This window comes from Ochotona curzoniae, unplaced genomic scaffold, assembly GCF_017591425.1.
Source record: "Ochotona curzoniae isolate NIBS_2020 unplaced genomic scaffold, NIBS_Ocur_1.0 contig_1014, whole genome shotgun sequence".
NCBI classification, from domain to species: domain Eukaryota; kingdom Metazoa; phylum Chordata; class Mammalia; order Lagomorpha; family Ochotonidae; genus Ochotona; species Ochotona curzoniae.
This window is the reverse complement of record NW_024464920.1, coordinates 42,892,460-42,919,407: the sequence shown is the minus strand read 5'-3', so window position 1 is coordinate 42,919,407 and position 26,948 is coordinate 42,892,460. Positions and strand designations below refer to the sequence as shown.

The 26,948-nt window shown below is 48.0% G+C and overlaps 1 protein-coding gene across 3 annotated transcripts in view; it reads right to left on the bottom strand.

Moving 5' to 3' along the window:
- BTBD11 (BTB domain containing 11) overlaps positions 1–26,948 on the bottom strand; it is a 259,542-nt gene that overhangs the window by 74,890 nt on the left and 157,704 nt on the right. For 2 of the 3 annotated variants that reach the window (XM_040985026.1, XM_040985042.1), the window contains exons 2-3: positions 25,147–25,296; positions 13,149–13,353 (exon numbers count right to left, since the gene is read on the bottom strand). In XM_040985026.1, the coding sequence (XP_040840960.1) occupies positions 13,149–13,353; positions 25,147–25,296 (355 nt within the window). The remainder of the gene's footprint in view (positions 1–13,148; positions 13,354–25,146; positions 25,297–26,948) is intronic. The other variant, XM_040985034.1, reaches the window with a different exon arrangement.

Below are 26,948 nucleotides of genomic sequence, written 5' to 3'. Positions count from 1 at the left end.
CACAAATTCACAGACTGGAAACAACCCAAACGACCAGTGACCAGGGAGCCGTTAGGCAAATGATGGGGCATTCACGAGACGGAATATTTCGCCATCATTAAAAATGATGTTTGTGAATGTTCTGTGACAGGAGCAGGAAAATCCGTACAGTGCCCCGTTAAGTAAAATAAAAAAGACATAAAGTTACACATACGGAGTACAGCTGTTTCCAAACCCTTTGCTATGTGTACTAAAGAAATCAAGAAAATATACGAAAACCATCATGCTGGCTACCTCTGGGTAGCAGAATTATAGATAATTGAAATTTTTCTTTCTTATGTCTCTCTGCATTTTCCAAAATTAAAAAAGAGCATAAACACCTTTGTATAAAAAAATAGGATAATAAGAATATTGGAATTCATACCACCTTGTATTATATCTGTAAAACAAAAAATTAAAACAAAAAACAAACCATATGCCAGAGGGAAAACAAACCGGAAGCGAGGGAGAATATAACATCCTAGAACCCACAAAAGACAGCTGGGCCAGGGGAGCTATGCATACAGAATCAGCCCTGGAAAACGTACAACCAGCTAAGACTGGGGCTGGCATGTGGCACAGAAGCTTAAGCCGCCGTGTACGTTGTCAGCATCAAGATGGTGCCCATGGACGCCCAGCTGCTGCACGTCCTAACGTGCCTGGGAGAGCAGCAGGCGTTGGCCTAAGTACTAGGGCTCCTGCACCCACTTGGGAAAGCTGGAAGAAGCTCTTGGCTCCTGACTTAAACCTGGCCTGGCACTGGCCACTGTAGCCATTTGCTGAGTGAGCCAGACGATGCAAGATTTTTCTATCTCTCCCTCTTTCTCTGTAACTCTGCCTTTGAAATAAACAAACACAAATATATATAGATATATAAGTGTGGACTACAGAGAACAATGATGAGGCTTAGCCAGGCTCATCTCAGGCAAGGTGCCAAGATGCCAAGGTGCTAAGGCTTAGCCAGGCTCACCTCAGGCAAGGTGCCAAGTCAAGGGCTGGGACACACTGGCACTCCCCCTCCAGAGGTTCCCCGAGGCTCACGGAGTCCAGAGGAGGTCCTGTCCTGGCACGGAGTGCATCTAGGCAGGGAGGGCGTGACTGAGTCTTTTTGCTTCAAAATGTATTGGTGTCAGAGAGACAGAGGCACACACACACACATAACGCCCGCCAGAGTCCCCACTCTTTCTGATTCCCAAATGCTCAAGATCCCAAAACGCCACTGATGCCCCCAGGTGGGTGGCAGGCACCCAAGCACTTGTACCATCCCCTGCTGCCGTCTCCCTGAGAAAGTGCATCCGTAGGAAACTCGTCAGAAGTGGAGGAGCTGGAACCTGAACCAGGCGCTCCGATTTGGGATGTGGGTGTCCTAAGCTGACTCTTGCCTTTGAAATGGATTTATTTCCTTAGTTTATTATTATTACTTTTAGAATTTTTATTGGAAAGTCAGATATACAGAGAGAGAGGAGGAGAGACAGAGAGGAAGATCTTTCACCCGCTGATTCACTCCCCCAAGAGGCTGCAATGGCTGGAGCTGAGCTGATCCAAAGCCAGGAGCCAGGAGCCTCTTCTGGGTCTCCCATATGCATGCAGGGTCCTTAACTGCTTTCCCAGGCTACAAGCAGGGAGCTGGATGGGAAGTGGGGCCACTGAGATTAGAACTGGAGCCCCTATAGGATCCCAGCGTGTGCAAGGTGAGGACCTTAGCTACTACACTACCGCGCCGGGCCCTATTTCCTTAGTTTAGGTGTAGGTGTGGGCCTTCTGTTTATGCTTCTTCCCTTGTACAAAATCTTCAGCCCTAACTTCTGCAGCTGAAGGAACAAGACTCCGGTGAGACTTGCCGATCACGACTTTCTCCCACACGCTTTCCACTCGGTAGTGCCCGTTTCTGTATTCAACGACCACTAGGGCGCCGTCCAACTCCAGCGGCCTTGGTGCAGGCGAGGATTGCTGGAGTCCCCTGCGGGGCGGCATGCCAAGCTGGGGGCTGGGATACTATGAGGATGGGGACACGGGGGGCCCTACAGGGAAGCGTTTCGACCTTCTGGCAGCGGGTTCAACAGCTCCACCTCTACAAAGCCGCGGAAGGTCAGTCGGCGCTGGGCGGCCTCAGCCCTGGGAATCTGACTTCACATTCCTTACTGGAGCCTTTGCCAGCGGCTCGCTCGCCCGGAAGGCCTTCCTCGTCTTCTATGTTCAAATGCCTGATCTCATCCATCTTTTGAAGTCTGACTCAGAGATTCCTTCCCGGCTTGCCCCCACCACTTTCTCCCCGCCTTGCTGTCTCACCTGGATTCCTCTACTCCTCCAGCTGTGCCGGGCAGCAGCCACCTGAGGTCCCTGGGAGCGTGCCCCTCCCTGGGCCAGGGCCTGATGCACAGGTGCGCAGGCCAGGAAACGAGTTCTGCAGCCAGGCTGGCCAGCAGGGTGTGGATTCCTGGGCTACCTCTTCTGATTCCTGTGACCTTGGGAAAATGACTTATTCTCTGTGCCTCAGTTTGCCCATCTATAAAACAGGAATGACAGCAATGATGCCCACTCCATGGGGGTCACCAGGAAGAAAAAAATGAATGCGTTCACGTGCAGAACTCAGAATGCTGCCTGGCACCTTGGACAGGGATTAGCTCGCTGTTCTTGTGCTAACAGCAGGCATTCAACACATGCTCACCGCATGGAGGAATGTCAAACAACCCAGTATTAAGTTCACTATTAAAACAGTGCGAAAATTCTAAAGTAAAGATACAATCAGTCAGACCATTTCAAAATGAGATGAAAAGCAATCAATGAAACTCAAATCAAAGTGAAACTGAGCCGCTTCAGTGACACAGAGCTGAGGATGGAAGAGGTGGCTCACACAGTGACAGGTGCAGCATTTCGGCTGGGCAGTTCACGTGTTGCTCAGAGGTTTTTAACTTGTCCAGATAGACACGACCCCCTTAAGGATCACCCCCAACCCTTGTGTCAGCAACATGTATTGGAGTCCAAACCAGGGAAGAAGAAGAAAAAAAAAAAGAAAAAACAGAAGGAAAAGGAAGGGGGCAGGAGAAATTTATTAAGGCAAGAATGTCCCTGGCACTAAATTCCTGGCTTTCCACCTTTACAGGGTGTCCTGTGCCCTCGCCCCCTGGTCCCGATTGCCTGGTTCTCCTCAGTCCCAGGGCCTCCTTGGCTTCAGTGAAAGGCACCGGGTTGAGAGGGAGAGCCCTGGGCTCCAGTTTCCTGTTCTAGCATCCCACTCTGCTCTTGAGTTGCTGCGTCATTCGGGCAAACTATATGACCTCCCTGAGTTCAAATAAAACCTCATCAGTGAAAGAGCGAGAGCAAGAGAGCTATTGTTAAACCCCTCAGCCTGTTACCTCTGGTCAGGAGCAGCCTGTCCTAACTGGGAAGAAAAACCATCACAGGAACCGGATAAGCCACAGAGATGGCTTGGGGTTTAGTAGCCCCAAAGCTATGCAGTTTAGCACTCCCCTGGTACTGTCCCCAGAGCAACACCTGTCAAATCCAGCCTTACCTCTCCATGCACACTAATTTGCCAGCCTGGGACCAGGTTAGGCAAAGGCCGATCATTGATCGCAGAAGCCCCCAGATATTCCTTGTTGGTGGCTGTCCCAAAGCCCTCAAGGTGTGTGGGTTGCCACTCCCATGCTCTGGAACCCACTTGTTTTGACAAATTGCAGGGAGATCTGGCATCTGCTAGAGGGTGTTCAGGGCTCGAGGCAGCCCCCCAGCAATGCCTGTGATATATCTATGAAGCACCTCTCAAGAGTTAAGCTTGACCAGGCAGACAAAAGCCTCCATGGAAGCTTACCCTTTGCCTTTATTGTGTGACTTGAAAATGCCCAGTCAAGGCAACTTAGACACACATCCATCCAACTTATACCACCTTGTCATTCACAACGGGCTGGCAGCAGGCTCTTCTGGGAGCTTGTTAAACAAGCCTGGGCCCCACCCCAACCCAAGGAAGAGATGCTGCAATTTAATAAGATCCCAGGTGAGTCCAATCACTGAACATTTGCCAGGTCCTGCTATAGGTTATAAATACCAAGATGGCAAGAATTATGATAAGATTGTTTGCACAAAGTTTAGCATGTGCTGAGCTTTAAATTATATAGGTGCAGTAATATGCTAGCTTTATAACAACCCTCTGCAGTGGATTCAAGGTTATTGTTCTGCTTTCAGATAATCCAAGCTTGGTTCAGAGAGGTTATTTAACTTGTGCAAGGTCACACAGCTAATGAGTGTTAGAATCAGACTATCAACACCAGCGTCCTGGCTCCAGAATTAAAAAATCCAGGACTTCCTCCTCCCGATTGCTGTACACATTACTGAAATAATAACTGTACCCCACAAATATATATGAGTATTATCTAACATAGAAGTATTACATATCTAGTGATAAAATGATGGTGCCAAGTAACAATTTAGGGTCAACGACTTCATATTCTTCTCTCTAGGTGAGGATCTCCCTTCCCCAGGAGGCTGATGTGTGCGTTAAACTCATCTCTGCATGCCAAATGGCCTTGCACGATGCACGGCACAAGGCAGATGCTTCGCGAACACAGCAGCTTCCCATGCCCTTCTTGTGCTGCCACCAGGGGGCGCTGGGGAAGTCTCAGGCTCAGGCACCGGTTCTGCGCTCCCTCTGGGCTCGCTTCTTCACAGCTTGTCAGGGAACAGGGTCGCCTGTGTAGCTCACTCAGCCTGCTTTCCACTCCAGTGCCTCCTCTCTGGATCTCCAACTCCCAGCCCTTAAGGGTGCCTACTCTGTTTCTTAGGGGAGACAGCTCCCTTCCCAATAATCACTCAGGACTCACTTGCCATTTTGAATACTCCCAGACCTGCCCTAGTGCATGTGATCTTGGGCAACTTACTTCTGCACTTCAGTTTCCTCATCTGAAAAAACGGGAAGAGATAAGGCTGAGATCTCGCCTCCGTGGATGTCAGGACTGAGATGGTTAATACACATACGGGATTTAGAGCAAGGCCTGACTCATATGGCCCATCACAATCTCTGACCGTGTTTGAAGAGGTCAGCCTGGATGACGGGTGTCCAGGCCAACCTTAACTGCTCAGGGCGCACCTGCTACGTGACTGGGCACTCTCATTAGTTATGTCATCAAACACCCCAAGGAGTAGGAATTGCTATTTCTTGTCTATAGCAGAGGAGTCCAGTGAGGTGACACTGGCAAAAAGCCTGCTGGGCTGAGAGCTGGAGGACTGAGGTGTTAACGCTTGATCACTTCAGCTTCATCTACTTGAAAGGCAGAGACAGAGTGAGACTGCAACCTTTCACGTGCTAGTTCACTCCCCAAACACCCACAAAGCCAGGGCTGGGTCAGGCCAAGACCGGAGACCTGGAACTCAACGTGACCTCCGTGCCCCAGGCGGGAGGTAGAAACTCAAGGACCTGGGTGATTGTTTGTTGTCAACAGGAAGATGCTAGGTTGGAAGTGGAGGAGCTGGGAATTGAGCTGGTTTTCTGACACTGGGTACAGGTATTCCAAGTGGTGGCTAGGTCACAATGCCTGCCTTACGAACGCTTTCGCTTTAGACCCTGTTCAGTTAACAAGCATTAATTAAGCACTTACTAAACACTGTGCATGGAGTCGGGCCCTCATTGTTTAGTGCAGTCTGCGGTGGTAGGGAACTGCTCCTTAAGGAGGTGATACTTAAGATGAATCCTGGAGTAGCCAGTGGCTGATGTAGAAGTGATAGCCCTCTGCAGGAAGTAGGTAAAGCATGTTCAAAGGCCCTGGGGGGCAAAGGGGGACACTACCATGCAGGTCCTTGGCCAGTGTTCCCCTGATACCTCCAGGTCCATTTAATTGTCCTTTCATGAAGCCTGCGAACCCGCTCTGCTCCAAGATCTCTCCTGACTTTGAACTCCACAGTCAAGGACAGAACAATGCATTGCAACAGTCATGCTTTTGGAGACCAGTCAAGGAAACAGATCAACCCAGCGCACTGTCTGAGCCTGAGGTTATGCCACCGCAAAAGCACGCTCCTGGCTGTAGAGCCAGGCAGCTGGGACTGGAAGGGAGCGACACAGTCCGAATGCTCACCCCAGGAGGCAGAGAATCAGCTTATTCTTTGTTTCTTCTCTGTATTTATCAAGTTTTTGTTTAATCAGCTTAGTGAACACTGACTCTTGGGGTTCAAGTTTGAGTTCTCCACCTTCAGCTGTATCAACTTGAGCAAGTCAATCAACTCCACTAGCTTCATAGACCCAGAGAGGAAAAAAGAAAAAGGCACGAACCACACTGTCTTTGCTTCATATGAACTACTCTAATATTTTACACTCTCTTAACCCATTTCTTTTCATGAAAGCTACAGCCCCTACTGGGAGTCAGCCAATGTTTCCCAGAAAGGATCAAATAGTATTTTCAGCTTTGACGACCTTAAAGTCTCTGTCACAGTGGAGAGCAAAAGTAGCCATCAATAATATGGAAATAAATATGTTCTAATAAAACTTTATTTTGTACAAACAGGCTGAGGGTCAGATTGGACTTGTTGTTGGGGCAGCATTTGCTCATTTCGGTACCACTTTGTTTTCACAGCCCCACTCAAGGGCTGGCACCTACAGTCTGAAACACACTGGGATGAAATCATTTTTCACAAGGGTCCAGATGAAAGCAGCCACGGCAATGCTCAAGTTACAAATGGATCATGTTTCTTAAGTCAATTATTCACAATTTAACCTACATTTTTCCCCCTCTTGAGATCACTTAAAGAGTGGTGGAGATTCCAGCCCATCCCCCAGTCAGCTCAGCAGAAAATAGGTTTACTGTGTGGTCTGCTATCTCCCAGCACATCTCTCATCCCCGGGGCCCAGGCAGGGGGATTTTAAGAGATGCCAAAAGGGCCAACAGCCACGCTCCCTGCCTCTGGAAGCCAAGGAAGCAGCACTCCTCCTCTGAATAAGGCATTGCGAATCCCTGCTTAGGAACGACGCTTCTCTCCCTCTTCTTGCTGGTGGGGCATCCGGGGTGTTGGCCCAGAGGCTTCAGTTATTGGAATAGCATTTTGGTTTTCAATTGTGGTGGATAAACCAATTGATGGTATTCCAAAGCACTGGTGTCTGCCTTTCAAGTAGATAAAATAAACAAATCTTCACTTTTTTCTTCTTTAAGGTGGGGGGATGCTTGGCCTAACTGTTCAGATCTCATCACCTGGGATGCCTTGCTTCTATATCAGGATGCCTGGATTTGAATCCTGGCTTTCCTGTGAACGTGGCCCCCGGGGAGCAGCTGGTGATGGTTCAAGTGGCTGGATTCTTGCGCCCCATGTGGGAGACCTGGATTGCATTACAGTTCCGGGCTTTAGCCTGATCCAGCCTTAGCTGCTGTGGGTATTTGTAGTGCTAACAGGGAATGGGAGATCTCTGTCTATCACTCTGCATTTCAAACCAATGCATGAACACATGCAAGTACTGGACAGGAGCAATGATGCACCCGAGTGTTATTCTAAGGTGTGGGCAGAATGTGGTGGATCTTCAGCAGCATTTCACAGCTGCCCACAACTGCTGATGCATCACTGGCTTCTAGAAGGTGAACGTTTACCTCCCCAGATTCCCTTGCTAGGACACAGCAAGATGAAGGCAGTGCCAGAGGCATCCTGAGTTTGGGTCTTGCAAGTTCCCCGAATCTCTCCTAAGCATTCACATTCTTGGGATCATCACTTGGCCCCGCTATGCCTTTGGTAGCCATCCAGGGGTTATCTTCATCCCGGGTGACGCTCAGGTACCAGGAGGTGAGCTCGCAGGTGGCAGTGGGAGGATTCTTAGATGACAATTCCAAACTCTGCAGGGATAGCTTCCAAGGTTCATTATAGCCAGTTACAAGAGTCTGTGCATTCAGGGAGCCCCAAAGGCTGGCTCTCTATCAAGAGCATCTAGTATGACCAGCCAGATATAATCGATCAATTTGGCATCATCCTGGCCATAAATGTTGCCTGGTAACATTGCAGACCCTGTGACTTTTTTTCTAATCAGGTTTCCAAGGAAACGGACTTCCAGAATTAACCCAAGGTCAAATCTCATGCTGGGGTAGAAAGATTTGTTAACCTTCTGTCTACACTGGGTCTCCCAGAAGTTTCCTTTCTGCTTTTAGCAGCAGGCTCAACTTTTGTAACTAAATCTCCTGCCTGTACTGAGGGCACCTCAGCTCACCTATGTCCACGTACACTTTCCAGAGTGGGAAAAAGCTGGAGCGAGTTCTAACTCGCACACTGCACATTTTGCAGGACCCTGGGTGTGTCAGTGAGACTAGCTCAATTGTGAATCTCCCTTTGTCATGTAGGTCACACAGGGAAAGGTGCTAAGAAACAACGAGGCTGGGGTGGCTGCTGTGGTAGAGTGAGTTGCACCGGTGGTGTGGTTGGCTGCCATTGACTTCTAATGGTCTACTCTACTAGCTCCATGAACTCTGTTTCTTCCAGTGTAAGTTCTTCCATTTATTATGCTTGTTTACTTCACTCCACCAGCTTTCTTTCAAGAATTGGTGACTTGTGGTTGTGGGTGCAGGTTTATAGTTAGACTCCTGGCTGTTGGTTCCACGTGCTTGCACAGGGGTGAGGGCTTTCCCAGTGGGGGAAAACCTAATCATTTGGGTTTCTGAGCGATATTGCTTACTGTTGGCTCAGGCATTAGTAGTTACTGAGACAACAAAACATTCCTGTGCACCCCATGATGCTTTCATCTTGGGATAACCAGTTACTGAAATCATCTAAGGATCATTGATATTTCCAGGAATGTTAGAGGAGGAGAACCTCATCCTACACAGCCTGAGTTTACTTAAAACCAGCAGCCTTATGGGCTGGTGTTGCAGCACAACAGCTACAATCTCACCTGTGATGTCGGCACCCCACAAGGCGTCAAGCTACTCCCCTTCTGATCCAGCTCCCTGCTAATGCACCTGGGCAAGGCAGCAGAAGACGGCCCGAGTGTTTGGGCCTCTGCTACCCACGTGAGAAATCCAGATGAAGGTCTTAGCTCCTGGCTCTTGGCTTCGACTTGACTCAGCTCTGGCTGCTGTGGTCATCTGGAGAGTGAACTAGTAGGTGGAAGATCTATCTCTTTCGTTCACCCTCATTCTCTTCCTCTCTCTGTAACTCTGCCTTTCGAAAACACAAATAAATCTTAAAAAAAAAAAAAAAAAGAAAAAGCAGCCTCCCTTAGTCCCTAGTATCAAAAGTAAAGTGCCATTTATCATTAATATTTGGAAAATTCATTTCACAGAACCTCACATCTTACAGAATTTATATTTAGGGTTTTTTTTTTCAAATAAAATGATCAGATATAGTCAAAATATTTTACAAGCTAAAGATATAGTAGGCTGAGTTCTGGGAAAATGTAAGACTACAGACTTTCACACTCGCATTGAGCATCTTCAAATTGCCACAGTGAGAAACCAAAGTATCGGAAACAAACGGGTACCTTCATAGCTGTGCCCAGGAGGGATGGTTGAATGTTGGGAGATGCTCAGAGGCACAAACCCATCTTCAGTTGACCCATGTTCCCCAGGAGCCCCGCTGGCCACGGATGAAAACAAACAGCAGGCGGCTGTTGTTCTGGAAGAGCTTAAGAGTCCAGTGGAAAAGCATGCAGCATCAAGGCCCTACCAGACTTTTCAAGGGGAGGGAAAAAGGTCCAAGGAGCTGCGCTCTGATTGGCAGGGCCAGGGGGAGGAAAAGCTGGAGATGGATGTGGAGGAGGAGAGGGACGCATGCGGCTGTGTGCACACACACACACACACACACACACACACACACACACACACACACGATTGTTTCAAGTTAGAGCCCTAACTCCTGCTGGAATCCCTTGTGTGTGAGTTTTGGTATGGAGCTGGTGTCACATTTGGCTGAAAGCAGTTGGAAGCCCTCTCTCTTCTGAAGTTCTTTTCTGAGTGTTTTCAGATGCTAAACCCGGAATGGAACACCCTTCAAGCAGCAGGAAGCAGCAGCACCACCCAGGCTTCTGTAGGAATAAATGGCAACAGTTTTGCAGCTTCGCAAAGCAGCAACACGGAATAGTGTGCAAGACCAGCTACTGTTTGGGAGCTGGGGGTGACCCCTCGTGCCAGGCGTGGCTTTGTGTGTCTCAGCTGTGATATTTAATCCACTGCTCACCCCAGGCCCCTAATGATGGTCTTGGTCTCATTCTGTAGATGATGAAGAAATTCAAAGAAGTGAAAGAGCTGTTCAAGGCCTCAGAGGCACAAGAAGCCGAGAGCTGGGAGTCAACATCTGGAGATCTGACTCCCAAATCTGCATGCGTTTCGGCGGATTAAAGCAAACAGAGTTTACACAAAAAAAGTTACATTCCATTTTGTGCTTTGTGCTGACCCTGGAAAATTTAACCAAGGAGAACTGAAGGAGAGAAACAGATCAATGGATTCTGGGACATGTTTTCTTTGTTTTTCTTTGAGAAAGGCCTCTATAAAACTTGTTCCAGGGCCCAGCATGGTGGTACAGTGGGTAAAACCGCTGCTTGCAATGTCAGCACCCCATGTGGATGCAGGTTTGTGTCCAGGTTGCTCCACTTCCCATGCAGTTCCCTGCTAATGAGCTTGGGAAAGCAGTGTAGGATGGTCTAAGTGCCTGGACCCGGGTGGGAGACCAAGATGAAGTTCCCAACTTTGGCCTGACCCAGCACATGCAAGATTTTTTTTTTCTTTCTCTCTTTCTTTCTCTCTGTAACTCCGACTTTCAAAATAGACAATCTTTAAAAAAATAAAAAATAAATCATTCTAGAAGGTTTGACATTTTTAGAAGGTCTCCTCAGACTATATGTTGACTCCAGACACGAGATACAAGAAGGGAAAATTGGTGCCAGTGCAGTGGTATACCAAGCTAATCCTCCTCCTGCAGTGCTGCCATCCCATATGGGCGCTGGTTCCTGTCCTGGCTGTGTTGCTTCCCATCCAGCTCCCTGCTTGTAATCTAGGAAAGCAGTAGAACATGGCTTAAATGCTTGGGCCTCTGCATCCTCAGGGGAGACCTAGAAGAAGCTCTTGGTTCCTGGCCTTGACTCGGCTCAGCTCAGCTCTGGCCATTGTGATGATTCGGAGAGTGAAACAGCAGATAGAGCATCTTTCTTTCCTTTTCTCTCTCTCTCTTCCTTCCTTCCTTCCTCCTGTCCTGTCTTTCTCTTCCTCCCTCTCTCCTTACCTCCCTCCCTCCCTCCTCCTTCTCTGAAATCTGCATTTCAAATCAAAATAAAACAAATGTTTAAAAAGGGACTGAAATAGGAGGACAGGAGCTCTATAGTCACAAGAGTAGCAGTAGGTTTGGGGGAAAGTGACAGGTGTGAGAAAAGTCACAGAGCTGGCCTGGATGCGAGGCACTGATCAGGTGCACACAGCAGGGGTGAGGGAGTCCTGGGTTAAAGTCAAAGGGGATGAGGTCCATGGGGGCACCATTCTTAGAGTAACAACAGATGTGGCGAGAAGGACAATGGCTTTAATTTTGGGGTACTTGTAAGCCCTACACATGGGAACATCCCCAGGCAGCTGAGTCGATCGATCTGTTCAGGTTTTCATCCCCCAGACATGTGTGGACTGGGCCAGCACTGACCCAGATGTTGACCTTGGCATTGGCTGTGGGTGTGCAGTGGTGGCCACAGAGCCACGTTCTCTGCCCTTGCAGAGGAGTCCGTCAATAAACCAACTCAGAAATACACGGATGATGAGAAATTATGGTGCGTGCTCAGCAGAGAACAGGTGCTCTGAGAAGAACCTGCCTAGGAGAGAGGTGAATCCATGGCAACCTGAAGATGGAGGGGGATGAGAAGGTTCTAGAGCTGCGGGAAGGCAGTATCTGGTTGGGGTTGGAGTCCATCTGCAGGGAGATGGAAATTCACACAGAACAAAGCCAATGGTTTCCATTCTCTCCGCCTGTAGGACCCAGACACAGCAAAAAGCCAAGTTTGGGCACTTCTGATGATGCTTTTTTTTTTTTTTTTTTTTGACCAGGGACCATGGACCTTTTACCACCTCTCCTTTCGGGGCATCTTTGCAAATGAAAAATGCACAGGGTCTGGATAATGGGAAGCCTGTGCAATCAGACTAGAAACCTCAGATGGAACTAACTGGGGATTCTTAACAGAAAATCAACCTTTGTTTACACTCCATTTTCTTCCCTCAGCTGAAGACCAAGAGATGTAGTTTTATAAGGGCACCCTAAAATATTCTGGCAGAAAAAAAGCTTTCCAAAGCCATCCGGAACCAAGGAACAGACGGGGAAACTGTATGGAGCCCAAGACAGGAAACACTTGGCCACATAAATAATATTGATGACCATAATCATAAAAACTCAGCGTCTGTTGTGTACCAACTGTGTGCCAGGGAACTGTGCAATGTATGCAGCCTTCCAAGAGCTCTAGAAAGGATTCACTATGCTTTGTATCTCTATTTTTGAAGAAAAACAAACTGAGGTGCAGAGAAGTGAAGGTGCTTTCTCTATTCCTCCTGGGATTTAATGACAAGAACCTGGACTGGAACCTGCCCAGTCTGGATCCCAGGGCTTAGCTCTCTGAGTCACATCTATTCTCCCTACTATAACTAGGGTCCATGTTGAGGAGGGGCCCAGGGCAACAGACCCCAGGGAGAAATGACCAGTGGACACACGGCTAGAAGAGGAGAGGAGACGGGCTGTGTCCAGGCTTCCTCTGTTGCTTTGGTTTACAAAAAGAGGCAAGTCAAAGAGAAGAGGGAAAACTGGGCAGCCAGGTCCTCGCTGGCAACTTTCAGCTCCTTCTTTCCCACGTTGGTTCTGCCACACAGGAAACCATATGCTGCCTCTGTAGCCTCCTGGCCACCTGTGAGGCCCACTTCCTGTGAGGCCCACTTCCTATCTGCCATAAGTGTAGCCAAGACAAAAGAAAGATGAATATAAGACTCACCCAACAAGGTGGCAGCCCCCATCTGCACTGCCTCCACACAAGTGCTTGGCAGACCCTGGCATCTGACTGTTTCCATCCTGAGCTGGATCTGCCCTCTGCAAATCCACTGCTGGGCCTCAGATATCCCCTCCCCGCCCTGTGCCAGGGACAGACCCACCAACTACCAGGCTATGTTGGCCCCAGCGGCGCTCCTCTTCACAGCCATCTGAAGCAAGGCAGGTCTTACCTTTCCACCTGGAGGTTGACTTTAGAAGGCTCCACGTTGGGGTTCTCCCATTCCATTTGTGGGCAGTGCATGAAGTAGCAGAGGGTGTAGAGGGCCTCGGGCTCCCAGTAGAGTGACCCTTGCTTGTGGTGCAGGGGGGTGCCGTTGCCATGGTGCTTGGCGTTGAGTGGCTGCAGGTGATGCATTGCACGGGACACCAGGTCACCTGTGGACAGAAGTAAGAGTTCAGATCTTGTCCGCACAGACTCTGGTCCATGCCACTGAAGGGCGATCTGAGACCTCCAGGTGACATAGCAGGCAGAGAGGAAAGCAACTCTGTATTCATTATGTGACTGAGGAAGGCTCACTGGGTCTGGGCACTGTCCCAGGAATGGTGAGGTGCAGCAGTGTCACAAACAAGACACATGAAGTCCTGATGAGTCCAGCTCCTGCTTACTGCCTCCATCACCTAGAGACATATCTTTTGTCACAACTTTTGTTGGGGCCAATGCAGTCATCCCTGTGATTACTAGGATGCCTCAGCCTGTGCACGTGTTATTCTAGAACATTCTCTGCTTTTCTAGGCTAACCTATCCAGGTATCTACTTATACAACCAATGCCTCCAAGGAAGCCATCCTGGAACCACCTCCATTTTAACACAGCTATGCTTGCCTGATCAAAGCACTAAAGGTCTCCTTCTCTCTGTGTATCTGACTTTCCAATAAAAAGAAAATAAATCTTTAAAAAAAGAGCACTAAGGGTGCCCTGGAAGAATTGCCAGTTTCCTTGCCACTCTTTGCTTTGAACAGCAGCTCACTTATTTTAGTTTAATTTTTTTCAAAAATTTTATTTGAAAGGCAGAGTTGTACACACACACACACACACACACAGAGAGAGAGAGAGAGAGAGAGAGAGAGAGAGAGAGTTTCATCTGCAGTTCACTCCCCAAATGCCCACAATGACTGGAGCTGAGCTGATGCTGAACCCAGCAGCCATGGGCTTCCTCTGGGTCTTCTGTGTGGGTAGTGGCCCAAGGACTTAGGCCATCCTCTGCTACTCTCCCAGGCTGTTAGCAGGGAGCTGGATCAGAAGTGGAGCAGCTGAAACAGAGCTGGCATTCGTATGGGGGGCCAGAGCCAAAGGCAGAGGTTTTGATTGCATCTGTTCCCCCAGCAGGAAACATGGCGTGCCCTTACTCAGATACAGTTTACTTTAATACAGTGCTTGTTTACACTGTATTTACACTGTATTATTGTTTACACACCAGGCAGTAGGTAGCTTTATAAATCCATTTTACAGATGAGGAAACAGGGTCCCAGAGAAGTTTTATTACTTCTCAAAGTCACACAGTCATAAGCATCAAAGGCAGGGCTATTTTTTAAGTTACATATTTGATTAGAGACAGACAGATACAAAACTTCCCACCTGTTGGTTCATTTCCCAAATGTCTAGGAGCTAGAAACTCTATCCAGGGTGGTGGAAACTGAAGTATTTGAGCCCTTGCCTACTGTATGCCAGGGTATGTATTAGCAGAAACTGGAATTGGGATCAGACCTGGGACTTGAGTCACTCTGATTTGGGATGCTAGCTCCCAAGAGACATATTTCTTTTTTTTTTTTCTTAATGAGCTTTTTAAAATTTTGAATTTTATGGTATAATTCCATAGGCTCTGAGATTCCTCCTCTCCCTCCCAAATTCCCATCCCTGATTGATTTTCCCCATGTTATTACAATAGTATAGTCCTTCATAAGGAGTCATGATTCCATTAGTCTGTTATTTAAGTGTGCCTGACATTGCTGGTACAGACAATGTCAGGCAGTCCAGCATCCTACCGTCTAGATATATCCAACAGTTTCATTGGGAGCTCATCTTGGATTTGGACGTAGGGATGCATACAGCATTGTATCTTCATATCTAGATATGGTAGACTCTACTACACCATCACTACACATTCCCTTGAATGAGAAGCCATGAAACAAAGTCAACAACAAAGTTGAAACAACAACAACAAAAATTACAGCACCATGGAATTGAAAAAAATGTACTACTGAATAACCAACACATGGGTGACGAACAGAACTCCCCAGAGACATCTTCACTGCTGGGCCAGGTCAGGACTGGAGCCCCTGGATTGCATGGTAACAGCCACACATTGCACAGGGTCACCAGAGGACAGTCTTACTCTTCTCAGTCTTAGCCATCCCCGGAAAGCTTTCATCTTTCTCCTGCTTTCCCAGTAGGACACTTGGCTCACCCTAACTGAAACCTAACCTGCCTGCTCCAGGCTAGTTGGGCAGGGGGGTCTTGTGGGGAAGCCACCTGGGCCCGGAAGCTCCAACTTCCTGGCGAAGCCACCATTTCCCAATGTGCGACTCTACATGGGCCACCCTCCTGAGTATAGCCCTATCCAAATATGACCTGCAGTGTTACTAGTTGTAAATGAGCTAATTGTGCTCTATTTCAGTACCCCTGACAATAAAGAAAACGTTCTAGAAATTTCTGTAGAAACAGTATCAGTATCATTCACCATAGAAAGTCACTGTGAAAATAAATATGACAAAAACAACCCAGTATAATTAATTTCTGCTTAAATTTTGGTCCTGTTTCCTTCTATTACAAATACCAAAAGTTAAAGGGCTGTTAGGGGCTTATAACACATGAGGCCTTTCTTCTTAATCAGGATTAAAATGGATTTAAAAGAATCAGTGTATAATCAATGTTATTTAACGCAAGAGTACTTTTAACATGTTCATAGAAAATGAAATGAGGAGATAAATTCATTTTGGTGAAAAAAATTTGAAATCCATACTTGGCTTTTTAAAAAATATATATATATATTTATGAACTTCTTTCAAAACCCATTACATCCATAAATATCAACCTTTTTTTGCACCAAAATAAACTGATTTTTTTAGACGGTTTTCCAAGAAGCTTTTTAAGTTCCCTCATATCCTGTCCCACTCCCATCTTAAAACCAATTCATGAGCAGTAGAGTGTGGTGCACACCCAGCAAGACACTTGTTGAAAACATTTGTGGTGGTTAATTTTAAGCATCGACTTGGCCACACTATGGCATCCTCTTGTGCAGTCAATTTCCCGTCTAGATTGGGCTAGGGGGTGTGTTTCTTCCAAGTCAGTTGGCATTGAATAAACCAATGGCATCCGTTCTGGGTGTGGGTCTTGCCCAGTCTGTTAATGGTCTTAAGAGAAAAACCTAAGGGTTCCCAAAGAGGAAGGAATTCTGCCTCCAGACAGCACCATCACCTCTTTCTAGAGTTTGTGCCTGCTGGTTGAGACAGGTGGACTCTGAAGACCTGGTATGCAGGCAAAGCTGCCATCTGCAATGCTGACATCCTTATTGAAGTGCCAGTTGAGTCCTGGCTCTTGCACTTCTGATTCAGCTTCCTGCTAATGTGCCTGGAGGCAGATGATGAGTCAAGGGCTACCACCCACATGGGAGACCAGCATGGAGTTATTATTGGTTTCTGATGTCAGCGTAGTCCAGCTCTTACTGGTGAAGCCATTTGGGGGATGAGCCAACAGATAAAAAATTACTCTCTCTCTCTCTCTTTTTCTGTATCACTCTACCTTTAAAACAGCAAACCAATTTTTAAAGAACAATGACAACAACAAAATAAAATAAGAACTACCGGATGAATTCTGCAGAGGGGCTGGACTGGGCACTAGGAAGGCAGGGTCTGGGGAACTTGGAGGATGGCCAGGTCTGAGGCGGACTTGGCTGCCCTATCCCCTCATAAAAGAGCAGCTGGAAGACCAGGGGCTTCCAATGACTGGCTCCACTGACCTGCCTCAGCACTCCCCATCCTTCATAAGGAAAGCTGTTCTATGGACATCTGGCAGGGAAGTGAAGGGAGGTCTTCCACGGGAAGATGGGCAAAGCGATCCTGTCTCTCTCCATTAGACTGCCCTGTGACTGCTGGAAGCCACTCCTGGCTGAATCTGTGAAACTTCTGCCCAGGAGTCTTCTTAGTAACATCCAGCAGTGTGGGACTGTCATGGTCATGGTCTTGGTTAGCAACAGTAACAGCTGCCAATCATTGGACACACACACACCGAATTGGACATTTCGGACAGTACCTAGCAGACCTCCTTTCTAATCCTCACGACACTGTCCTTGATAGGACGGACTAAAACTACTTGATTTTTGTTGCAGGGTCCTCAACTGGGGTACATTTCATTTCCTAGGGGATATCTGGCAATGCCTGGGGATGTTTTTTGGCTGTCTCATCCTACATTGCTGGTGACTCTTCCTAGGGTAGAGAGACTGATAACCACCCTGCAATGTACAGGACAGTGCCTACAACCAAGAATCCAGTCCAAAATGGCATGATTTGTGTCAAGTTTAAGGAATCCTACTTTACAAAGAAGAAACAAAACTGAGGCTCGCAGTGGCAGAGCTAGTAAGAGGAAGAGAATCCTACCCTGGATCGTCTGACTTCAATGTCCTTCCTTCAAAGGAAGCCCCCAAAGAGCCTTGCTAGGGCTCTCCCTGCAGGGTTCAGCGAAGGTGTTAAGGCCTCCTCTTCACTTCTGACTCAGTATTTCCATTTCTGGGACTCTGTCCCAATGTTAGGATTCAAAATGAAGCTAAATCATCATGTGCAAAGATTTGCACCCAAACTTCTTCACTGAATCCCTCCAACTGGCCAAATAGACACTCAAAAATAAAGAGCATGGGGAAACAAGCTCAAGTATATCCATCAAGATAAAATAATGAACTGAGCAGTCATTAAAAATGTTTGCACAGAACAGCAATCTCACAACAAAGAATCCTTATGTTAAAATGTTGAGGGAAAAGAAGTGAAATACAAAATCACTCTCAGGGGGATGAGGATTATGGTATTACCAACTAACTATGCACTAAGTAAATACCAGCAAAAAGAAAAACAACCAAGGTGCTAACCAAGGATTGCTCTGCCTCGTGGGATTATGGGTGACATTCCTGTCCAACTTTTTGATAGTTTCTGAAATTGGCTTTGCAGCCTATGCTGCTTCCATTAGCACAGCAATGTGCTGACTGGAGTTGCTTGTTATTTGTTTTTCTGCATTTCCCATTTGGGGCTAAGCTGAACATACTTATCCTTTCATCAGTTTCTCTCAATGTCTCCCCCTAAAAGGCTCAAGAGACAAACCAAATGGGAGTGGAGAAGAAAAAAAGTCAGGTGTCTGGGGCCCGACCCCAGCCCTTCACTTCCCAGGGTGCTGGGAAGCCTGCTGGGTGGGGAGCTCTTCTCAGCACCTCCACAGAGCACCGTTCAGCTCACCCTGCATCCACAGATTCCCTGCTTTCGTCCTTGCTGTGTTCTCACTTTGGAGGGTTCTCCAGTGCATTCTCCTGATGAGAGACGACCCCCAGGCTGTGATCTGAGCTCCAGGAGAATCCCAGAGTCAACCCTCACCCTCACCAGTGTGCACCTGCTACACCTGCTAATAAACTTGTTCCTTGGTAATTTGGTTTCATTTTTTTTGTAGCCCCTTGTCTACACAATTGCTTCCCCAATGAACCTCAGGGGGCAGAAAATAAGCCTCCTTCACTCTCCTGTCTCAGGGAGCCTGGGAAGGGTGATGAGGAACACAGTTTGGAACTAGACTGCCTGAGTCTGAGCTGCCCACCTGCCATGGTTCTGCTGTGTGTGGGGGCAGTTATTCCACCTCTCTGCAAGTGGGGATGACCCAGTAGATGATTAATAGTTGATAATGCATATAGAATACCTTACTGTGGTTTCTCCATCAGTTAAATAGGAATCATAGTATTATTATTTTTTAAAGATTTATTTTTATTGGAAAGTCAGATATACAGAGAGGAGGAGAGACAGAGAGGAAGATCTTCCATCCATTGATTCACTCTCCAAGTGGCCACAATGGCTGGAGCTGCCCCGATCTGAAGCCAGGATCCTGAAACCTCTTCCTGGTCTACCACATGGTTGCAGGGTCCCAAGGCTTTGGGCTGTCCTCTGCTGCTCTCTCAGGCCACAAGCAGGGAGCTGGATGGGAAGTGGGGCTGCTGGGATTAGAACCAGCACCCACATAGGATTCTGGCATGTGCAAGGGAGGACTTTAGCCACTCGGATACTGCGCTGGGTCCAGAATCATAGTATTCAAAGTATTAAATGCAAAGATGCATAGGAAACACTTAGAGCACTTGGAATAGGGTCTGGCATATCATAAGTGATTAACAAGCATTAGACACTATTGTTCTTTACGTTACTACCTTCATCATCACCACTGTTGTCACTATCATCATTATCATCAGTAAGCCTACTGTCACTAACACTGTCATCATCACCACCATCATCAGCATCAACATCCTCACCGTACCATCATCAGTCCCATCATCACTATCACCAACATGTTCATCACCTCGTTCCCTTGATCACAGGTCCCGAGGATGTCCCTAAGGAGGGCTGACCATGAGAGCTAGAACTGCGCGAGGGATGCCTACAGTAAGTCAGCTCCATTTCAAACCCTGGTCTCTACAGGCTCCCTGTCGTTTCCCGTCTGCCCCACACTGTCACTTTCTGCCCCAGGTTTGGGCAGCTGCACTCCGGTCCTGGAAGCCTGCTTGAATCATGTTACTGATAGACTTGTGGCCCAAATGTCAGCCGTTCGGGAATCACTGTCACGATGTCTCTCCATACGTGCACAGCTGGAACAATTTATTTATTTAATATTTTTCTTTAAATTGGCTCCTCTCACACAAATAGATTCATTCTAAAAGGAAATTTCATATCGGGGCCATAAATAGAAAACCAATATTTTCTAGTGCTCATAAAAAATGCATAGCAATTAAAATGAGACAGAGTTAGTGAAGCACCTGCTAGCATCCTGTGCCACCCACTGGTAAATGCTGCGCTAAGGCCTGCCCAACCCAAGCCCATCTGTGCAGCCTCCAGGAAGCTGACTCTCCTGCACATTAGGAGAGGAGCAGTCCGTGGACCGTGGTCTCACATCTCACTGCCCAAAGCAGCGCTCAGTCAGGACATTCACCTCCCTCCCTACTCCTCATTTCATCCACCCCTTCCCAAACTCCCACAACCCCGGGGGAGGGGCATCACCATTCTTTTCACAGATGGTACAACTGGGGACCAGAGCGGCCAAGTCACTTGGCCCAGGTCACACAGCAGAGATGAGGTAACCTAGGCTCTTGCTAGCATCACAAGGTGCTGTTAACTTGCCTTTCCCAAACCCTTCCTTTGGAGAAAAGATAAAGAGGAAGGGAGGGAGAGAGGAAGAAATGGAGGGAGCGAGAGGATGAAGAAAGGAAGGAAGGAAGGAAGGAGGGGGAAGAGAGAAAGGAAACAAAAAAAATCACACATTTAATCCAGGTACCAAGTGATAAGAGATTTTTTTTTTTCATAGAAAAGGAGAGCTGTGGGAACAATGAAGGCTGAATTTTGGATTGGGGGATTTTGGTGGAAAAATTTTTAGTGGAGAAATCTGCCACTCATTCATTCTCTTATCAAATATTCACTCAGTCCTACTGCAAGCTAGACTTCGCTCTAGACATTGGGGATGCAGTGACACTAAGAAAAGCTCAGTTCTCATGAGACTTCCTGTCCTGGTGGGGGAGACAGAAAGTACACAAGCAAATGTGGAGTGTGCCAGGTGGTCACAGGTGCCAAAAAGGGGATGAAGGCAGATGGAGAGTGACAAGGCATGAATAGATGGGTGTGCAGTCACAAAAGGGTGTCTCTGAGATGGTGACATTGTAGCAAAGTCTTGGGTGAAGTGAGGAAAGAGCCTTGCATGTATCAGGGTGAAGCTTTGCAAGTGTCAGGTGCAGCAGGTGCACAGGTTCTGTGCTGGAAGCAGGAATGGAATATGCAAAATGTATTCAGAAGCCTGTGGTCACTTGGGAAGGTTGCAGGGGCACCCTGGCGATGGAGGCAGTACGAATGGTTCTCTAGAAATAACTCATTTACTTTTCAAACAGGAAGAGCGAAACCTTTGTTCAGCAAGAAAGGGTCTGTGTGTGTGTGTGTGTGTGTGTGTGTGTGTGTGTGTGTGTGTACACACACTCTGATGACACTGAGGAGAAAGAATCCAGAAAACCTTCATATGCAATTTCAAATAGGTCTGTTTTGATTGCCTAATTGAGTGGGGACCACAAGTTCATGGTCTAGCATGAAGACAACAGGCAGGGACATTTTTCAGTGAAGCCCTCATTATTTTTCCTTGAAAAAAACCAGAGAGCAAAGATTATCATGAACAACTGTCAGATGGTGACTTGATTGCATGCTTGGGGGCAAAGCTGAGTGACAGGCAGAAGAGCCAAGATGAGATTTCAGAGGACACGAACTTGGGGTTGGATGGGGCCAAAGGAAGAGGAGCCAGGACCTCTGCTTCCCCATGGCCTTGGTGGGGGCATGGGGTGCACCTGCTCCTCCAAGCCTGCACTGATTCAGAGGAGACACGATAACAGCTGTGAAGCTCAAGGCCTTGCAAGCTTGCTCAGGCTCAGGGCCCTAGAACTGGCAACGGTGTCAGTCTGGGGACCTTTATGATCTATTGCTTTAACTTCGCAAATACTTGGAACATGCATAGATGCAGCTCCAGGCTCCCAAGTTTCCAAATACAGCTTGATAGGAAACTTCGTCTTGACTGAGGTTTCATCAAGAGCCCTTGGCACCTGCAACATGGACTTCACTTTTGGTTTAACAGCCTTGCTTACTTCAGGCCACTCATTGATTCATTCATCACCCAACAGCCACTTCTGAGCTGTGGGTGTCATGTGAAGTGTTTGGAATACAAAGCTGACTTAGACACAGCAGATGCAGGGGTGGAGGATGGGGTGAAAGAAAAAGCAGTTTGAATCATGGCTTTGTGATTTACTGTTTGTGTGTGTGTGACCATGGGCAGGACAAGTATACTTTCTGGTTCTCAGTCTTCTTATCTGTGAAATGGGAAATAAGAAAAGCCTTGAATGCATCCAAAGCAGCTGATACAAGCCCTAACAGGCTGGACAAAGAGAAGGTGCTCTGGCCATCAGCAGGCCTGGTTTTAATATGACGGTCCCAGGAAAAGGGTGATGGGAGGACCAGACTGCAGGGAGTGGTGGTGGTGGTGGAGGAGCAGGGTGCCTTATCTAGATACCCTGTGACCCTTGGGAATGTCCACATCCTCAATGAGGTTAGAGACAAGCATCCCCTGGGTGGCCCACAGAGCACACCGCCCACCTGGTAGCTGGACCAGCCGTGACCTTCCAGAGGGGGCACTCAAGACTGAGTGGAAACAGCTGCTGGCGTGCCCGGATGGGGATGGTAGGGAAGCTGCACCTGCAGGAGTCAGGTCTAGCCTGAGACCTTCCTCTCACGACAAGCTCTTGAAATCTCTCTTGCCTCCTTTCCAAAATCATAAAATGGGGGTAACGACACATTAGATGTAATTCTTGCAAAGGGTTATTCCAATTTTCTAGTTCAAAAACATCAGCTACTGCTTATTATTATAGTTATTGAGAAGGGGCTTTATTCCCCGTCAATGTGCCTTCGAGGGCCACAGACGATGGTCCACAGGAGTGGGCTCCTGCCACCTGTTTTGGGAGACCCAGACAGCGTTCTAAGATTCAGGTTTTGGCCTGACCCAGCCCAAAAGGTTGCTGCGTTTGGGGAGTAAGCCAGAGAATGGACGATTTCTGTGTGTATGTGTACTTTCTTTATCATTCTTTCTGCTTTTCAAACAAACAAATTTTTTCTTAAAGAAGGGACTCTGCTCTTTGATATTGGCCAGCCAAGTGGCTGCTTTAAAAAAGAGCAGGAAGGGATGGGAAAAAGCTCTCTTCACGTCATCTGTGCTAGAAGAACAGCGGTTTCTGCCATTTGTGGGCAGTGTAGCCTTTGCATATATACACAAAGAAAGAGAGGCGCATTGATTTAGGCCCCAGAGCGAGCCAGTCTGAATTACAGACAGAGCAGAACCCTGGCAATTTTATTGCCTCCAGCTGTCAAGGGGACTGAGGAACATGCGTATGCTCATTTTCTATGGTGTTGACCTGATGTTTGTTCCCAACCCTTCCACAGTCAGCAATACCCACTTATGTGCCGACAGCTCAGATGTGAAAGTCAACATGAGAAAACCGTGTCTACAGAAAGCTGTTCCTGCAGGCTGCCTGCCTATGCGCAGATTTGCTTAGCAAATCCTGCTTTTGAAAAAAGCACCTGAATTAGGGGACCTGAGTCCAGGTGCTGGAGCCCGAGGTGGGGGGCAGCCTTTGAGATATCTCAAGACAACCTTGAGACCCCAAGGGATCATGATTGTGGGCCATCTGGTGTGGAGACCAACTCCAGGATGACTCCTACTTGAACGTATTTTAGCACTTCTGAGAGGCACACTCCAGTGGCAGCAGGAACTGACCAAGGAGCTGACCTATGGGACCACCAGTAGCATCACACCTACATCAGTGTGGTTTTCCTCCAGAGGGTCAGACCCAGAGAGTGTGGTCCTGGACTAGGGTTGTGCAAACGTGGAAAACCGAGATATCCCAAGCTCGATGATCTCTCCTTCTCTCTGCCTTTCTCTGCCCCACCTCTCGCTTCCAGTGGGCTACTTCGTGCATGACAGTATTCCTGGTGCTGAATTACCTGAGAGACCAAATCCAACGCTTTTACTTTAAGGGAGAAAGAATATGTTCTCATGGCAAGAGCCTGGCAAAAGAAAAGAACAAACAGAGCACAGCGTGTGACTGGGGAGAGTGTGAAGTGGGAAGCAGAGTGACTGCTGGGTCATTGCAGGAGTCTAGAATTGGTCATGATTCTAGCTGCACCACTTGGTAAAATATTCTGAAAACTACTGAAGCATGTACTCTGCAACTTTTCATAAGTGATATCTCACAGCTGTGATGTAACAATACTATGGCAAGGCATGATAACTATCGGGGCCAGAAGTGAAGCAGTCAGGGGGATAAGGGTTGCTATAGACTGACTCTGTGTGTTCCCCAAATGCTTATTTTGAAGTCCTGAGTCCCAGTGTGATGGGATTTGGTGGTGGGTTCTCTCTCAGGTGATTGGGTGATTGGAGTTGGATGAGCCCCATGAGCATAGGGCCCTCACTATGGGATCTGTTGCCTTGAAAAAAAAAAATACATTCTCTCTCTCTCTTTCTTTCTTTTTCTCTCTCCCACCCCACTCCCCTCATGATTGTGAGAACAGAGCAGGAAGGTGGCCATAAGCAGACCAAGAAGAAGCCCTCGCAGGGACTGAATGGCTCTGTCTCTTGAGCTTGAACATCCCAGCCTCCACAACTGTAAGACGGAAATGTGCACCTTTTAAGTCCCCCTCTTCAGAGGATTGGTGTCACTGTAGCCTGTGCTGACAAGACAAGGGTCCTAAAGGTACTACACTTTTAAATAGAGGTCAAGGGAAGCCTCACAGAGAAGGTAACCTTGGGGGAAGACTGGAAGGTCACATGGCAACAAGCCCTGTGGATGCCTGGAAGAGGAGCTGTTCAAGCAGAGGGAACAGTTCATGCAAGGGCCCTGTGGTGTGTGTGCCAAGTCCACAGAACAACAGAGGCAAGAGGGAGAGAGGGAGAGAGGAAGGAGACAGTACCCAGAGGCAGGGGTGGGGGCACTAGGAAGCAATGCTGAGAATGGTGGTTTTTCTTATGGGGCACGTGGGGGCTCAGGCTCAGAGGAGAGCATGATCTCACCCAATGGACAATCACCATTTAGACAGCACTGATGATGCCAGGCCGTGTGTAAACCCAGTCCCTGGCATGAACTCAGAGATTGGGGTGAGTAGTTCCTCTTCTTTCTAGAAAGGGAAATGGAGGCTCTGAAAAGAGCAGGAACTTGACCTGCACAGGTGGCACAGCCAGGAACCTTCCCAGGCCTACCAGGCTCTGCCCTCCCTCAATGCCATCTGTACCATCTTGTGTACACAGCAGGTCCTTCATAAGAGCAGTTACAAAGCAGTGCCCTGAGGGATGAGTGTTGGCACCGTATACAACCTAGAGAGAGGCCATGCTGCATGCTCAAGGGCTGGAGGGCCAGCGTCCACTTACTCAGCTCTGCGATGCTGCCCACGCGGGTGGCCAGCAAGGACTGCTCGATGGTCCTCAGCTCTGACTGGCTGAACATCGGCAGCTCTCCCGGCTTGCTTGACCGCTGTGGGTCTCGGTGAAGATTCAGGCTGTCTGGGAGGCACAGCACCCCTGCAGGCAGAGGCAGAGAGAGAAAGAGAGAGAGAGAGAACAAAACAGAACATCAGTTTTCCATTAACCAAGGGCAGGGTGCAAATCTCTTCCCACAGCCCTGCAAACCTCTCCAGAGCTGGAACTGTAAGGCCAACACTGGGGGTACCTTCCCTGCTCTGGACTCTGGTCAAAATGGTTGTCTGGCTATGTCAAAGTGCCAGGCAGTGGCTGGGACACACACATGCCCTAAGCATACCCAACCAAATCATCCAAGTGGCAGCAGTTTTCTCCAATGCAGAGATGCCCATTGGGCAGCAGGTGGTCACTGCCCAGTGCTGGCCATTGCTTCTGAAGACCCAACCAATGTGACTCTTGGTGGGCATTCTGTCCTCTGTTAGACAAGGCTGCTGGCTTCCTCTACAGAGCCAGCTGTCAGCAGGTAAAAGAGTCCCCATGGAATTTGTTACTTTGTACTGTTGAACCTCTCAGGGACATTTCTGGAATCCAATTACTCCCTTCCCTTCCTTCCCATGCCATCACCATTTAGCAGGAAGGAACCTCAGAGCTTACATGGATAGATTACTAAAAAACATTCCTGCTTCTCTTCATTGCCCCAACCCAGGCAAACGCAGAACATACTTCCTTGCTTCTTGCCTTCGGATTTACCTAATGGGCTTCCTTTGGTTCCAGGTCAATGAACATGATCATAGGACCAAATGTGTGAATGGTAGCTGCTTCCTTGTGCCTATGCCATCATGAGGTAAAGAACATGCCCTGGCCAGCCTGCTGGTCTGAGTGACAGATATACCAGGGGATCTAGAACCATCCTGAAGCTTAGGGCTACTCCAGGTGACCCACAAAACAGATTCTTACGTGATAATCATCTGAGAGTGTGAGGTTGTTTGTTACTCATCATTCTTATCGTGAAAACCAGCAGAGACATCTACACAAGCCACTCATGGAGGTTACGATGAGTTGGGCTGACATGGAACCGCACTGAGGGAAGGGGCAGGGACTGGCCCTCACATAACCAGCGAGCCACCCAATACTCAGGAGATGAATGAGGCGAGGGCTTATCAGGGACCTCAGGGAGTAGCTGCCCATATGCAGGGAGTATAGATTAATGTCCACTGTGTGTCCACGGCCACTGGGCCTTTGGGGAATGCAAAAGAATCAGAAGCCACATCCCAGTCATTTACAAACTCCCATGAAGAGATGATTTGGAGACAATAAACAGGCGATGGATGCTTGAGACCAAGTCACAGGGCAGGGGCGCGAGAATTCCAAGGTTAGCAGTTCACTCCTCCCTGGGTCCTGCTTCAACCATGAAAGCTCAGCAAGCAATGGTTCTTCCTTTGCAGACACTTTGTAAGGTGGCACTCCCCGCCTCACGCTCTTCTGGCCACCAGTGGCTCCAGCCACAAGCAGCCGGGCCATTTCCCCTGAATGTTTTATCTTTACATTCAACTGAGACAGTGGGGGAAGGCAAGTGCAGTGCCCGTCTTCTGAGTGAGTAATGAACAGTGAACAGCAGATGAGGAACACAAGTGACCTTTAGAGCTGGCCATTCCGATAGTCAGGAAATTGGTGGAATAAATTTCTAAGATAGTTCTCTCCAAACAGCTACAACAGTCACATCTGGGCCAGCCAAAGCCAGGAACCAGGAACTC